Here is a 17,042-nt window from a genome sequence, read left to right on the forward strand (position 1 = left end):
GTCTGAACCTGCAGTTGCTCTTGTCCTGAGCAGGATTACCATTGCAACAACACATACCCTCAGCAGGGTCAAACTGACCTGTCTCACCATGTTCTCATGCCAGCTCACATTCCCCACTCACTGGTGAATGATCCGACACTTGGTAAAGTCTGCTTCAGAACGCTAGGAGTCAAGAAGTGACATTGCAATGAACACACGGCCGCCACATGACAGGAAGGGGAGAAAGCCCGGAGGAAAATTGGCATTGGAAACAATTACAGACAGAGAGATAGCAGCCATTATCCACTTGAATGGTGGAAGAGACCAGAGGGGCTGACTCGCCTGCTTTTCTTCCAAGATTCCATCTTAACTCAGCGAGGAAATACTAAGTGCCATGATTTAGCTTTCCGCCCACACTGTCCATTGCCCACCAAAATCTATTGGGTGCTGGGCAAATGCCCCAAGGGATGGGGGTTAAGAATCAAAGAGTGGGGTCAACCCAAGGCTCCAAGCTGCTGAGAAAGATGGAGGCTGGATGACAATGAGATGTGGGACACAGGGTATCCGAGGGTAGGAACAGCAGGCCTACCTAGCTCAATGCTTCTCATAACACATGGGGAGATGGGAGAGGAGTGGGGTAGGTGGAAAATCAGAAAGGAAACCAAAATAAAGGCAACTAAAACGTTAAAAAGAATTTAATCACAAAAAAGGTAAATATAAGAATAACTACAGGTCAACTTTAAAACTGGCATAAACATTTATAAAAAAGGAAAAACAGTTCATTTTTATTAAAAAAAACAATAAATTAGGTAATAGCAGGTTTACCTCATGCACATATTCCGACTGATGTACAACATGTTGTCAAGGCACCCGAAAATGGAATGCCACTGAGATTCTTCGGAGAGCAAAGAAAGACTACACAGTGCTGCTGGCTGGGAGGTCGGTTAAATCGCCATCACCTCTCTCACGTCGCTGACTTACATTTAAAACACAGTACATATGGGGGTTGGGCAGAAGGAGAAATCAGTTCAGACAAGATCTTGATTACATTTCAAATGAATATTGCCAGCACATGTCCCTTTCGGACGTAGATATACATTGTATGTGGCAACTTTTAACTGATGCCGGGGGTAGAGAACCTCATTGTAGATGACCTCCATTTCCCTTGGGCTGTCTCTTTCTCTCTCCCCATCCCCCAATTACTCTTCAGCCTTATCAAACTGTGGCTACCCGAGCAGGTCAGCGGTTCTACAGCCAGTAACTCACCTCCCGACTCCACAAAGCTTGTCCAAATCTGCAAGGCACAAGTCAGGAATGTGATGGAATACGCTCTTCATGCATGGATGAGTGGAGCTCCAACATGGGCAGCAGATACCTGGGAACCCCACCACCTGGAGGTTCCCCTTCGAGTCATTCGCCTTGGAAATATATTGTTGTTCCTTCACTGTCGCTGGGTCAAAATCCTGGAACTCTATTCGGAACAGCACAGTACACCCGAGGGACTGCAATGGTTCAAGAAGGCAGCTCACCACCACCTTCTCAAGGACAATTAGGGATGGACAATAAATGTGGGCTGAGCCAGTGACACGTCCCATAAACAAATAAATAAAAGCTGTTGTCAGTGGATTAAATACTATTTTGGGCCTGGGGCCTGCGAGGTGGGGGATACAGAGCCAACTATGAAATGAGTGATACATATTGAAAATAGTAGACAGGGAGAAACCTTCCCACTAGGAGGAAGGTCAGATTCCAGATCACTGCTGAAAGAAGCAGAGGGGAAAATTAGTTTTTATTGCTCTGATCTGGATTGCACTGCCTGAAAAGGCTGGTGTGGAAGCAGCTTCAAAAGGGAATTGAAATGGAAAAACTGCAGGTCAGATGGGGAAGGGCTGGGGAGTGAGAATAACCGGATAGCTCTTTTTAAAGAGCCAGTACATGTGCAATGGGCCAAATGGCCTCCTCCAGTAAAATGTTCACTCAGTCATTGTGATCAATTGAAGACCCACAGTCACGGTCCAAGGCAATCGGCTCCAGGAGTAGTTCTCAGATTGTGGGCGCGGCAAGGAGAGACGAACAAGATCTCAGTAAGTTCACTCCCACCTGGTTTCGACGGCATCAATGGATAGGGATTGGAATCTGGCAAACCCCTGCAGTTTCTTCATCAGCCAGCGGCAGGCAGCTGGGACCACAGAGTGTACAATGCTTCCATTCACAAAATATTCTGTTGTTACAAACCCTGTTCTCCTCAGCTGCCAAGTTTTATTTTTGTTGCCCCGTGGCTGCTGATTAGGATCAGCAATGGTATTGGAGCCCTGAGCACAAGAGGACTGTGTATTCCTGTCTGCAAAAACCTCAGTTACATGGCACTGGCTCCCTCTACCTACAAAGTGTCTGACTGTCCCATAGAATGGGAGGGAGGGGTGCATTTAACGTCAAGGTTACCTGATGGTTCAATCGGCCCTTTCAGCGTTGATTCCCAGTCTGATTATTTAGACTTATTTTCCGCAGCGCTTCCTACGGGGAAAATATCAGGGACTGCCTGGACTTGGCAGTGGGGAGAACAATGGGTGTGTCTCCTGGTGCTTCAGCTTCCTGCACCAAGGGTGGCACTCAAATGAGGTGCCCTGCAGCTGGTGAGTGTCCAAGTACTCACAATGTGGGCGGCAGACCTGGTTAAACCCGGTCCATCGTTTGGCTTTCCTTTGTTGGCAGTTGCTGCTGCAATGTGTGTTTGGGTAGGGGGTAGTGTGTGGGAGAGAAGACTGGAGCTTGGGCTATTGCGGCGCATTTTAGAAGTGGTCAGAGATCAGTGGGCGCAGTGACCACTGTAGGTTCCAAGAGATTCATTATTTCAATGCATGTGACAATCGGTCAGTTACTTGAGTCTCATTTAAGTCGAGAACAGACCTCGGATTCTCCCAGGACATCACCCTGGAGACTTGTGGGTTCAAATTGAATGAAGGTGGATGCATCATAGCAAACAGCACACTGGAAGCTTGGAGAACATGATCGTATAGGTACAGAAAGGTTCTCAGAGAAGGCTAAGAGCTTCATGGTGAGACAAGCAGGGGCTGGCTGGGTGGGTGGGCTGAGATGTGGAAACTCCTCCAGTGAGGCAGGATCATTCTGCGTCCCATTCTCAAGAAAAGCACTGTGGTGCCCATGGAGGCCGGGTAACTGACCCAGGACGTTATTGTCAAAGGGACTATGTAAACGGGAGTCGTCATTGACTATCGTCATTGACTGCCTGCTGTCTCAGTCAGGGTACCAATAGCATGTGGGAGATCAAAGAGCCCCGAGTAGAGAAAACCAACATCTTAACATTAAATCCATGGCTGCTTTTGAATCAACAGCGAGGTCAAGCAACAATTTCTGCAGCCCAACCAGTCGATTCAGAGTGTGAGATTTGACCCATCTCTTCAATGTATCCATGATATAGACTCATGTCCAATATATTTCATTTATTTGTGGCAAATTCCAAATTCATCACCAGATGCCCTCATCTCTGAACCCCTCCTTCGTGTAGAAAGCCCCAAGCATAGAACAAGACACAATCAATAATATCGATATGTTCATCCCTAAAGGTACATATCCTGGTAACCACTGTTTTCTTTACAAAAACATTTCATGTAAATATATTTATATTTATACATATTTGGCTATATTTACAAAGAGCAGAGCTGTCTTCTGCATTCTGTCATTCAGCGTGAAGCTCTCAGTTTGACAAAGCACGGGATTTAATCCATGACTTTGTGTCCATTGGTCCCCTGTCAGAGTCCCGGCTCTAAGACACAGGAAGGAGCAGTCGGTGACTCTAGGGCAGTCCAGAGTGAAAGAACACGCAGGAGCTGGTTGAAATTGGAAGATTCCTCCAGGTCCTTGCTAAAAAGGATCAGACTCTTCCACTCCAAGTGGACATCCTTCCCCAATTGTCCAATGTACTTTCCTGAAGTTCAAAGGTTTGAACGGATCTGTACACGTGAGGCTGCTATAAAGTAGATAATCTCACATTATAGGGCCACCTGTAGACTGTGGGAACAGAGGGTGGAGAAGGGGAGGGGGAAGAGAAGTGTGGGGTGGACAAACAGCTTGACAACAACTCACAAAGTCCAGCTCCTGAAGGCTTTCATATGATGTCAATCCTTCTCCGATTGGTCCAGAAAGGTTCTGATTGGTGAGGCCATAGCAAGGAATGACTTGTGGCTTAAAAAAAAAAGATGGTTAAACGTTGGTTAAGAATAGTGGGCAGCCTCAGAGGACAATAACCTCGAAGTATACACGGGCCACGACAAGTGGTTGTGCAGAGAAACCAGGTTTGACTCCATCAACAACATAATGACTTCATGAAATGACCCCTCAAGGAGTTCTACTGGACTGGAACAACGTGACCGTCTCTCAGTGCTTCCGCTTTAGGCCTCCGTTCATGTGTCCTGGATACTTGGGAAGGCAGGGTTCTTCAGGCAGAGGGTCATGAGAGAAGACTGAATCTTCACCGGAAGAGCACGTGGAGCTTCTGGTATCCGGGAAGCTGGGTGAATACTGATCCAAGGACACCGACAGGTCCAGGTAGTCCTGTAACCCATCAAGACAAAATAAACCATGAACAAAATCTCCAAATAAACACCCTGACTAGCCAGGAACTAAAAGGCTCCACCAGGGCAGATATTTGGAAGTCTGAATTGTCGGCTTTTTGAAGTGGGCTTGGCTAAGTCAACCAAACTCTGAAGGATTTGTAACCACACATCCTGCAGACTGTTACAAGGCCTCTCTATAAAAGGCCTTTCTATTTCCTCCATTTCTCGGCTATATAATTAATCTACTTAGATTCCTCTGTTTCAGAGGGCTGAAAACATGCTTTATACATTCCCTTCCAGAAGCCAAATATTATTACAAGAAGGTGGTCAATGGAAATGTTTCTTCACCCCGTGTCAGCGTCAAAGTACATTTGGGTCATGGGTAGGGGAATGTTCCCTCATGTCTCCCGGCCTCAGGAAAACTCCTCAAGCCGTCTGACACTTGGACCTTTCATTTCCGACAGCTGCTGTCCTATGGGCCCTCAGATGACCATGGCTGACATCATGCTGATAAATATTAAATCACAAGCTGTTTTCTGTTGTAGACTCAATTCACTTCCAATGAAAATGAAAATTCCAGAAACAGTCCAAATTTGTGGAGTGAAGAAAGGAGGATTAACGTGTCAGCTCATGGTTCCTGATGCTGGATTGCTACCCAATGAGCCAGTGAAATGACTGTAAGGAGATGGGGACACCCCCTCTCGTGATGGTGCAGTCAGGTGTTGGCACTGACTGTATGGCTTTACAAACAAGGAAAGGAGGAATGATCCATCTGAGCGAGGGAACCGTGAGGACTTGGCAATGGCAGAAACTAGCTGCTATAACCCTCCCCCTATATTACTATATGTTCAGCAGCAGGAACTTGTGTTGTGAATGGATGTGAAACATCACACTTGCCTCAAAATGTTCCTGGATCTCAGCTCTCTAGTAAATCAGTGTTGGACAGAGTGTTTGGCTATCCAGTCCCTCAGACTGAACACTCAACAAAAAGCATTCTCACCTGATTGGAGGTCATTGCCAGAATCCTGTCCAAATCTTCCACCAGTTGCTTGAACGTTGGCCGCTGGGAAGGCATGACGTGCCAGCAGTCCCTCATTGTCATGTATCTGAGCAGGAAGAGGAAGCCAGTTAAACGCAGCAAGCAGCATCAACTTTGTGAACCAAGATCCCATCTGCACATAGGTCCACGACACATTCTGGGCAACACGTGAGTTTGGAGGGGGAGTAGATTTGTTGTAACAGTAACCGCTGGAGTTTCTCTCAAGTCAGGACTGGCACTGAGGCCTCAGCACTGGAATCGTTGGAGAGAATGTTGAATTCTGTTCACGGGCTGGCATTGTAGACTCCCTCCAAACTTGGCCTGTGACATGAGCGTCACTGGATAAAGATTCCCTCAGTTCTAAGAAGTGAAGCACTGAGAAAACACTGATATTTCCCCTTGTTTAGGTTATTGCTGAAAAAGATACATCCCGTCAAAGCTTTTCATCTTCCACCCATCAGGATAGAATGGCAAGAATACCAAATTTCAAAGGGAACAGGTGAAATATCTGGGCATATTCTGTTTGCAAACTCCAGGGCCCTGTGTATGGATATATGTAAGTGCGCCACACTATGATTCTGACTGATAATCTTAAATTGGTTGTTGGTGTAATTCTTTGCACAATCGGGATTGTTCCTAATTATGGAATCACATCTAACGTGTGGACATTATGTTCTGAATTTTGCAAGCACAGGCTGGTTGAGACATTAATCTGCCTATTGCGAACAGTCAAAAGGACATGCTGGGGTGGCACGGCGCAGTGGTTAACACTGGGACTACGGCGCCGAGGACCTGGGTTCGATCCCGGCCCCGGGTCACTGTCCTCGTGGAGTTTGCACATTCTCCCCATGTCAGCGTGGGTCTCACCCCCACAACCCAAAGATGTGCAGGGTAGGTGGATTGGCCACAGTAAATTTCCCCTTAATTGGAAAAAAATGAATTGGGTACTTTAAATTTAAAAAAAAGGATTAATTAGTATACCTATCTGAGCAGATCTATGTACTCACTGAGGGCCTGTCACACTGTGGGAGGTGTTATGCCACGGACATTTATCCTCGGCCCCTTAGGCAAGCATTAAAATACCCTGTGATACTGCACGAGAAGAGTGACTTTCCTTGGTCAACATTCGTCCCATCGACCAACAGCAGCAAAACTGGTTAATTAATCTTTTCACTCGCTTTATGTGCCACCACACACACCTAAGTTCTTCTTCCATGATTACTCTCAAAAGGAGCTGAACCTGGTTTCTGCTGAGTGCCTCAGTAAGGTGGCATGGCCCATCAGTCACTATCCTGTGAGGGATGGAGGGAAAAAAAGAGGCCACTCCTTCTTCGCTGTGACTGGCCTTTACTCACAGTTCATTGGTGCAGTTTGAGGGCTTGTCCATCCTGTGTCCCTCCTTCAGCAGTTTGAAGAGCTCCTCGACTGGAATACCAGGGTAGGGGGAACCTCCCAGTGTGAAGATCTCCCACAACAGCACACCAAAGGACCAGCTGAGGAGCAAGAAGAGTTTGTGGTCAGCGGAGAGGCCATTCATTCACACCTTTGCAATATCGAACCAGCCCCGCCGTCAATGTGACACCCCAGAAAACAGGAAACAAAGGATTCACGACAAAAATTAATTCAGAGTTGGGTGAACTCATGTTGTTCATTTAAGTGTAGCTCATCGGACAGAGTACAAAAGATGTATAGATGACATTTTCCCCCTGTAGTGTTATCCTTTGTAGCTTTCTGTTGGCCTGGCAACATCATAGAGTGAGAGGCACAGCTTGTCACACCCTAACTTGGTACTTTCTTGGAAACTTGTTCTTCACTGCTTCCCCTTTCCCTCCCCAGCTGTCCCTCATCACCTCCATCATTGCACTGCAGGCACTTGGAACTTGGCAGGTCAGGAAACAAGGGCACAGACCTGGCTCCTGCTGCGGACTGACTCCACCAGTCCCAAGCACCAGTGCTGCCCTGGTGCCAACTTTTCTCACCAATCCTCTCCAGCTCTCTCCCCTCAATAAGACTTCCCCTTGACCAAGCTGGAGTTTCTCCTCAGTAAGGGTCGGCAGCCGAGGCTTTGAGACTTGAATCACTGAAGAAAGCGATGGTTCACCATTGCCTGGCTCAATGCGAATTTGGCTCTAATGACGCTCCCGGGAAGGGTCATGTTTTGCTCTGTTGAAGGTGCAGTATTTTGCAAGTTGCTGCTATTTCTTTGTGTCTAAGCTATTGTTTCAAATCCGCCAATCTCAAGATACAGCCAGGATGAACCTGCTGCGTAGGTGACACATTCAACTCATACTTACACGTCACTCTGATGTGTGTATATTCGATCAAACAAGGCTTCTGGGGCCATCCACTTCACAGGCAAGCGGCCCTGTAAAACCAACCAAAATAAGGCAACGTGTTAAAATGATGACCTGATAATAAACTATCTTTGAACACCCAAATACAACAGATTAGGAAACATTGCACAATAATTTCTTCCAAGACCACCCACTTGAACAAAAGGCCAATCGTCCATGTGTCAGACATACGCTCTTGGCATAACCTGCATGTTCCACCCCCACAATACTGCCACCCAAGGGTACCCAGGTTTTGTGTCCATGTATCAAGTAGGATTACATGTTGAGGCCAAAGGTATGTCTGAATTGATTTCCACTTTGGGCACATTAATGAATTAGGCACAAGCTGTAGTCAGTTTCTGAGCAAAGTACTTCATCCTGGGACTGTGGTCAGTTTTGTGGGTGGAGCCAGCTTCGAGCACAATATTTTTCAAACTCACACAAGTTAAATTTACATTGAACCGTGGCTATTTCATGTTTGACTTCCTGAGCACAGTTCTGGTTTCCATAGTAAGAAACAGACATACAGACGGAGAAGGTGAATGTGAATGATGTCTGAACTGCAGATATACTTATCGGAAAACGCTCAATAGACTTTTTTTTGCTTGGACAGACAAGACTTAGGGGTGACCGGCTAGAGATCTTATGAAATCAAGAAAAGATTTGATAGGCTTGATGCAGAGAGGATTGTTTCCTGTGGACAGAGCCAGAAGTTGGGGTCACAATTACAAGAGTCAATTAAACAGGGAATTCTTTAACGAGAGGATGGTTATAATGTGGAACCCAACACCATAGGGAGCACAAGAGAGCATTGTCGCGAATATATTTAAGGGGATCCATGATAAGGACATGAGAAATAAAGGAACAGGGATTTACTCACGAGAGGCTTTGATGGAGAGGAGGCTCCTGCAGACTTCTGTTTATCATGGGGAATTAGAGAATGGAATACAAACAACTACTGCACAGTATCAACGACAACATTGAAAGGATTTTAGATAGATTCTTATAATGTGTGGAAAGTACAGGGTACAAGGGAAGAGTTAGGTTTGGGGGTTAACTTTGGACTGCTCTGCGGAGAACTGGCTGAAAGAGGTAAGTAGAGTGAGGGACCTCCTTTCAAATTGTTATGCTTTTGGAGACAGCATGGAAATGGAATTGTTACGGGTCCAGCAATGCTGCGAGCTGAATGAAGTCCAGTTGTTCAAATCAGAAAGTAAGAGAACATTGAAGCAGGCCATTTGGCCCATCAATTCTCTTTCACTTAGTCCCGACTCCCCCCTGCTCTTTCTGCAAATCCCTCCTTTAAGTATTTATCCAATTCCCACTTGAAAGCTACCACAGTTTCCCCAGCGCAAATTCCTTAACCCGCAAAACAGCCACCAGCTTTCATGGACTGACGACCGATGCAGCATCCTCATGATGCAGAGGAAAGTCTGTTGAGGATGGAGGGTCCGAGGCGTTGAGAGGCCAGGGGGGGTTCCGACTTCAAGGCCTGTCAGGATTTCCCCCGCGCCATCGGGAATGACAGTTGGGTGCTGAGTGGATTCGGATCAGCAGAGAGAAACAAGGATGGAGACTGAAATCCAAACTTTCCCCATGGGTAGTGAAAGAGCACTCCTGAACCCACAGAGAGGTAAAAGAGTCAAACTATTTGACCATTTTGGATCTCTTCTGGCCCCTACACCTTCCAGCTCAAGTGGGAAGTAACAGCTCTCCCGTTCATTCTCATGCTGTCCTAGCCACCTATTCAGAAGAGGAGGTTAAAATCAGAGCCGAGAGGAAGGTCCCTGGATCTCAGTGGTGGGGTCCAATGTGATTTGAACTGGTGTCTGCTGGGTTGATCAGGGCTAACATTGTCCTGGACATGTCTGAAGAAGGTTGGGGTTTTGTTTTGTTACACTGATCACCAGCCCAATGGTGAAGAGGTACAATGATGCAGGAACATCATTGTTGGGCAGCACGGTAGCATGGTGGTTAGCATAAATGCTTCACAGCTCCAGGGTCCCAGGTTTGATTCCCGGCTGGGTCACTGTCTGTGAGGAGTCTGCACGTCCTCCCCGTGTGTGCGTGGGTTTCCTCCGGGTGCTCCGGTTTCCTCCCACAGTCCAAAGATGTGCGGGTTAGGTGGATTGGCCATGCTAAATTGCCCGTAGTGTCCTAAAAAAAAAGTAAGGTTAAGGGGGGTTGTTGGGTTACGGGTATAGGGTGGATACGTGGGTTTGAGTAGGGTGATCATGGCTCGGCACAACATCGAGGGCCGAAGGGCCTGTTCTGTGCTGTACTGTTCTATGTTCTAACACCCAGGCAATGATGAGTGACCTCGGGACTGGAGTGCAATGAGGGTGGTCCGAACAACAGATGTACATTGGTTGGTCAGAACTCCATTCATAATGCGTCACACTGTGTCGGAAACTCACATTTGTTGTCTTTTTGTAGTAATCGATGTGGTGTATATCTCGCGCCAGTCCAAAGTCAGCAATCTTCATCACATTGTCCTCTGTTACCAGAACATTTCTTGCCGCTAAATCCCGGTGAATGCACTGTGGAGAGAAAGCCCCGTTAACATTTGGAGGCTTAGCAAACTCACAAAATAGTCTAATTTCACCAACTGAGTGCATCTGGACACAGCCAACAAAGGAACTGGCTTCAACACTACATACAATGCACTTAAGAAGATAAGAAGTGAAGGCAGGTGTCTTATCACCACTAATGGAGCACCTCATGTGCTTGCAGACCCCAAATCATGAGGCTGAAGCTGAAATGCGGGGGTGGGGCCATTGCCATCCATCTGAAACAAAGATGCAGTGAAGGTGGACTGAAGAAGCAGCAACAGGGCTGGCCAGCACACCACTCAACAAAAATGCAATGAAAGTAAGGATGTCTTGCTGTCACACACTGCACAGTTTTGGTATCCGGATCTAAGATATGCTTGCTTTAGAAGGGCTACAATAAAGTTTTGATCTATTGATTCCCAGAGTGAGGACAAGAAATTGAGTCAAATGGACCGATATTCTCTGCTGTTTAGCAGAATGAGAGGTCTTCTCCTTGGAACAACGATTCTGAAAACGTAGGACACGGGAGGGTTGGGCCTGTGGTACCTCGGGCCTGCCCCACTAGTCAATAAGATAACAGCTCATCCTCTGTCTCAATTCATTTCCCTCTCTCTCTGGGAGGGATTCTTCACTCCCGGGACTAAGTGCCCTCGCCGTCATGAACACCATCGCGTTTCACGACGACGCGAACAGGGCCCAGGCATGACCTATTCTGGCCCGTGCTGGAGCGGTTCACGGCGCTCCAGCCTCCTTACGTGAGCCAAATGGGCGCTGCGCCAACCCGGGCATGCGCAGTTGGGGCAGCTCATTCCTGCACATGTGCAGTTGGGCCGCGTCATCCTGCGCATGCGCAGGGAACTTCGTCCGAGTGCCGGCCCCTCACCAACATGGCGCCGGTGTTCTGGGGCCGGCCCGCTGGCCAGACCCCATTGGAACCCCCCCCCCCCCCCCCCCGCCAGAGACCAGGGGTGGACGGCGCCGGCGGGAACCTGTCGTGTTGAAGCGGCCGGAGAATCGCTGCTCGCCGTTTGCGGCGATTCGCCGAGCGGCCGGGCGCGATTCACGCAGCGCTGGTTTCGGGGGCTGGCGTGGCGCGACTTAGCGGTGCCCCAGCGATTCTCCCACCCGGCGGGGGGGGGGGGGGGGGGAGTGATACCGCCCACTATATCTCTTCATTTCTTCAGAAGCCAAATATCTATCAATCTCTCACCCTTGAATATTCTCAACAACTCAGTATCCAGAATCCTCTGGGATGGAGAATTCCAAAGGCTGCAGAAATCTCTCCCCATCTCATTCCTTTTTTAAAAAGATTTAGAGTACCCAATTATTTTTTTTCCAATTAAGGGGCAGTTTAGTGTGGCCAATCCACCTAACCTACATATCTTTGTGTTGTGGGGGTGAAACCCACGCAGACACAGGGAGAATATGCAAACTCCACACGGACAGTGACCCGGGGACGGAATTCGAACTAGGTCCCCAGCGCTGTAGTCCCAGTGCTAACCAATGCGCCACGTGCCACCCCCCATCTCATTCCTAAATAGCTGACTTCATGGCCTGAGATGATGCCGCCTGGACCCCTGGTTCTTGACTCTAGAAGCCAGGAATACATCCTGTCAAACCCACCCAGAATGATCTGCTTCAAAGAGATCGGCCGCGATTCTCCGCAACCACGATGGGTGGGAGAATAGCGGGAGGTCCGCTCCCGCACCTCCCGCTATTCTCCCACCCCCCCAAAATGGCGTGTCCGGTTTTCCGACACGCCGCTCGGAGAAACGCGGGCAGCCGTATTTCACGGCGGCCCGCGATTCTCCGACCCGGATGGGCCGAGCGGCCTGCCATTCCCGACCTGTTCACGACGGCGGCAACCACACCTGGTCGTGGCATCATGAACATGGTGTGCCAGGCAAGTGTGGGGCCTGTGGGGGGGCGGATTGGGGATTGAGCACCACGACCATGCTCGGGAGGAGACTGGCCCACGATCGGTGCCCACCGATCGTCGGGCCGGCGTCTCAAGGGGACGCACTCTTTCCCCTCCGCCGCCCCGCAAGATCAAGCTGAGGGGAAAGACGGCAACCGCGCATGCGGGGCTGCCGTCATTAGGCACTGCCGCGGCGTCATTCTTGGCACGCCGGGCCTTGAAGCCAGGGACAAGGCCCGGCGGCCGAGTTTCCCGGTACGGCCCGCCTATCCTCCCGGGTAGGGGAGAATAAGGGGCCGGGAGAGGCTTCCGACGTCCTCGTGAACCTCTCCAGGTTTCACGACGGCGTCCGGCCTTGCGGAGAATTCTGCCCACCGTCTCTCATTCTTCCAACCACCCCCCTCCTTGATGTTACTGTTTGGCTGGCAGAAGTAGAGGTTGCGGGGCAGGGGTGGGGACACCAGATTAGACTCTGGAATTCATCACTTCTCGTCTCCCCATTGGTTAGCCAACAGATCAATGAAGGTGTGCCGGGGAGGTGCGGATGAATCGGTCAGCACCAATACAGGAAGGCTAGATGAGCGGGCAAGGGGGCAATACCAACATGAGTTTACTGAGAGGACAGCTGGTGACTGGAACAGCTCACTATGGGGCACCGTCCTGATTAGTTGTTTAAATCTCTTCAACACAAAGCTGGATATCTATCTTGAAGAGGACCATTATCAACGCAATGGGTCAGGCACAAGTTCCATCAGGTCCCCACTCAATTCTATGCCCTTTGATTTTTCAGGCAAAAGGATTTTTCAGGCCTCCAATACCACACATACGTCATTGCAACACAGATATGCCTCTCTATCCCGGCTTGCTATCGGCGGAAGGAGGGCCTTTTCCCAGTCTAAGTGCTCCCAAATGCTGCCGCCATCAACTTCAGAGCAACTGTTCGAACAGTGCTATGGGACCAGTGGCATTGAGCCGGAGCAAAGCAAATTCAGCTTCCTCAAGCACCCCTCCATCTGTGAGAGGTCTTCTCCTTCCCGACAGGCTGCCCCCATCACTCTGGGAAGCCTGTCTTCCCAGGCCCACATCCCACACCAGCCCTTGGCAGAGAAGCAATGTTTCCACAGGCTCCATTGGTGTGCCTCCTACCTTTCTCGATGCAAGATACTCCATGCCTCTGGATACCTGGTAACCACATGATACCAGGTCTTTGAATGACAGCTGTTCCACAGCTATGTGGTGGGTAGGATTGTAACAGTACTCCATGCCAGGAGGCCGGCGAACACGCAGATATTCGCGCAGGTTACCCTTGGATGCAAACTCAACAATGACATAGAGCGGACCTGCAGAAAAACATTTCAAGTTAATAACCTTCAACCAGAATGGCTGGGGAGAGATTTGCCTTTGTATAGCAAATTTTCACAACTTCAGGACAACAAGATTTTTACAGTCAGTGAAGAATTATTTGAAGTTATTATGTAGAAAGTGCAGAAGTCAATTTACAAACAGAAAACTGCCCCAAACAGTGACGTGGGCTGGGATTCTCCCCTACCCGGCGGGAGGGGGGGGGGGGGTGTCCCGGCGTGATGGCCAGGGCCGAAGGGACTTCGCCGGCCGGCGGAAGTCCGCGCATGCGCCGGAGCGTCAGCAGCTGCTGACATCATCCCCGCGCATGCGCAAGGGTCACTTCTGCCTCCGCCATGGTGAAGACCATGGCGTACGCGGTAGGATAAGAGTGCCCCCACGGCACAGGCCCGCCCGCCGATTGGTGGGCCCCGATCGCGGGCCAGGCCACCGTGGGGGCACCCCCCGGGGCCAGATCGCCCTGTGCCTCCCCCCAAGACCCCGGAGCCCGCCCGCGCCACCTGCTCTCGCCGGTAAGGTAGGTTGTTTAATCCACGCCGACGAGAGAAGCATGACAGTGGCGGGGCTTCGGCCCTTCGCGTGCCGGAGAATCGCCGGGGGGGGAGGGGCGCCGACCGGTGTGGCGCGATTCCCGCCTCCGCCCAATCTCTGGTAGCGGAGAATTCGGGACACGGCGGGGGCGGGTCGGAGAATCCCGCCCATGATAACGATCAGATAATAGGAGGAGTTAATATTGCCCAGGACACTGTAATTGCATGGGATCTTTTATATCGACTCAGAGGGCAGATGGGGTCCTTGGCTGCCTGCCTCATCTGACAGACTGCACACTTCTCAAAGTGCATCACTCCCTCAGCAATGTACCTGGAGTGTCAACACAGATTTCCCACTCAATCTCTGACTTCAACAGTCTCCAGCCATTTGCTGAAAGCCTCACCCATGCATCTGTTAGCCATGGATGCAACTATTCCAACACTCTCCTGGCCAGGCACCCTGGGTGGGTTTCTCCACCGGCGTGGAGCTGCCCCACAATGGGAAACCCCATTGACCGGCCGGTGTAACGGAGAATCCCGCCGGCGGGTCGAGGCTGAAAAGTGATGTGGCGGGGCGGAGAATACAGCCCCCTCGATATAGTTCAACAGATCAAAACACTTGTCCATATCCAAACTGCAGCAAGTCCTGTTCTATCCATGACTGCTCATCTACATTGGCTACTGGTGCAATTTAACAATGGTCATTCTTCTTTTCAATTTCTATGGCCTCATTCCTCCTTAGCTCTGTAATCCTTTTCAGCCAGACAACCCTCGGAGGTATTTTCACTTTTGACCTCTGGCATGTGCCACTTTCCCCTGCTTTATATTGGCGGCCAGGGTCCCAAGCTCTGGAAATTCTCTCAACGTCTCTCTCTCTCTGCAATAGCCTACTTCTCACCTTATCCTCATATCACCTCATGTGTCTCGATGTCGAATAAAATTCTGTGAAGCACCTTGGAATGTTTTATCGGACTGAAGTCACTGTGTAAGTAGTTTGCTGTTGTTACTTTATGCCTGAATGTTAATACTGCTTGCCTCGCACAGCAAGAGTTCCACAGCAATGAAGCTCTTCACCCCAATACGCACATGAAGAGCCCAACCAAAACTGGGGCTTGCTCGCCTGGAAGGATAAACTCATCTCAGCCAGGGACAGCAGTAAGCAAATTAGTGACGACAGCATATCCCAATCAGGAAAAGGGAACAAAACCAGTGTTCTGGCTCTCCACCACGCCATGGAGCTGCCACTCTGAAGTGTATTTATTTATGGTATATGGGCATCACTGGCAAGGCTACCATTATTGCCCATCCCTAGTAGACCTAGAGGAGTTGAGGGTGAACTGCTGTGGTCCATCAGGTATAGGTACACTCACTGTGAGTATAGACATTCCAGGAATTTGACCCAGCAATTAAGGAGGAACATTAATCCATTTCCAAGTCTGAGGGGGACTTGTAGGTGATGTTCCCATGCGTCTCGTACAAGTGGCAGATATTGCAGCTTTGAGAGGTGCCGTCAAGGGAGGTTGGCAAGTTGCTGCAGTGCTTCTTGCGGCTGTTGTTACCAGTGGTGGAGGGAGTGAATGTTTAAGGTGATGGATGAGGGGCAGAGGAGGGGTGACCTTGTATGGGAGGCAGCGATCAGGGTTGACGTTCGTTGTGTTTTGTCTCAGCATCTGACAGTGCCCACACAGAGACATAACCACCACTCACAGCCTCTTGGGAGAGAGGGAGCCGTGGAAACATAAACCGCAATGAAAGCTTTCAAATTTGAACACGGCTTCAGCAATATATTAAAAGGGATGTTGTTCAGGAATATATTTGATTTGAGAACGGTGAGGAGCTGGAGTGTAATAGAATGAGTGAGAACTGCAGGCAGTCTGAGACAGAGACAGAGACGGAAACAGCCCTGGTGACTGATCTAAGATTGCAATGATAGATCTGGATGAAGAATGTGCAACCATTTGATCTGAACCTTTCAGCATTGCTTGCCTTCGTGTAGTACTTACCATCCTGAGTACATGCCCCGAGCAAGTTAATGATGTTCTTGTGTTTCCCAATCATCTTCATCATCTCCATCTCTGAGATGAGGTCAGACAGATCCTTCTCTGTGGCATCAGCTGGAAAGAGAGGGAGTGATGTGAGAGATCATTCTGTCTGTCATCTCCCTTAGCAACAAGCAAGAGAAAGAGGAAATTGGCCTATTCAGATTGTTCTGGAGCCCACTAACAAGTCTGGTGCCTGCACAACGCAGAGTCATCCTGAGGCCTGATGCACAATGCATCATTTATACACACAGGCACAAGAAGTACAATGTGTGGGGAAGGAAGAGTCACTTTAATTTGGTCTCGAAAAATGTTTAACCTCTTCGCTACCGTGTGATGTCCAGGCAAAGGGCTCTTTATACGTGTTTCTTCCATTGTGGCTTTTGTCTCACCTAAGTTTTATTTTATAAATTTAGAGTACCCAATTCATTTTTCCCAATTCAGGGGCAATTTAGTGTGGCCAATCCACCGAGCCTGCACATCTTTGGGTTGTGGGGGTGAAACCCACGCAGACACGGGGAGAAGGTGCAAACTCCACACGGACAGTGACCCAGAGCCGGGATCGAACCTGGGACCTTGGCGCCGTGAGGCAGCAGGGCTAACCCACTGTGCCACCGTGCTGCCCATTCTCACCTAAGTTCTTTATATGTGGCCACAGATAATGAGTTTTATTAAGCTGTTCAGGGGGTGGGCGGGGCAGGCAATATAATTAAGCC

The 17,042-nt window shown here is 49.3% G+C and overlaps 1 protein-coding gene across 8 annotated transcripts in view; it reads right to left on the bottom strand.

Moving 5' to 3' along the window:
• Positions 1-658: 658 nt before the first annotated feature.
• The window catches only part of LOC119957517 (fibroblast growth factor receptor 1-like), a 213,658-nt gene continuing 197,274 nt past the window's right edge, over positions 659-17,042 (bottom strand). For all 8 annotated transcript variants that reach the window (XM_038785641.1, XM_038785643.1, XM_038785640.1 and 5 more), the window contains 7 exons: positions 16,291-16,401; positions 13,542-13,735; positions 10,343-10,465; positions 7,887-7,957; positions 6,948-7,085; positions 5,554-5,659; positions 659-4,551 (listed from right to left, as the gene is read on the bottom strand). In XM_038785641.1, the coding sequence (XP_038641569.1) occupies positions 4,375-4,551; positions 5,554-5,659; positions 6,948-7,085; positions 7,887-7,957; positions 10,343-10,465; positions 13,542-13,735; positions 16,291-16,401 (920 nt within the window). In that variant the 3' untranslated portion in view covers positions 659-4,374. The remainder of the gene's footprint in view (positions 4,552-5,553; positions 5,660-6,947; positions 7,086-7,886; positions 7,958-10,342; positions 10,466-13,541; positions 13,736-16,290; positions 16,402-17,042) is intronic.

Source organism: Scyliorhinus canicula, chromosome 26 (assembly GCF_902713615.1).
Source record: "Scyliorhinus canicula chromosome 26, sScyCan1.1, whole genome shotgun sequence".
Classification (NCBI taxonomy): Eukaryota; Metazoa; Chordata; class Chondrichthyes; order Carcharhiniformes; family Scyliorhinidae; genus Scyliorhinus; species Scyliorhinus canicula.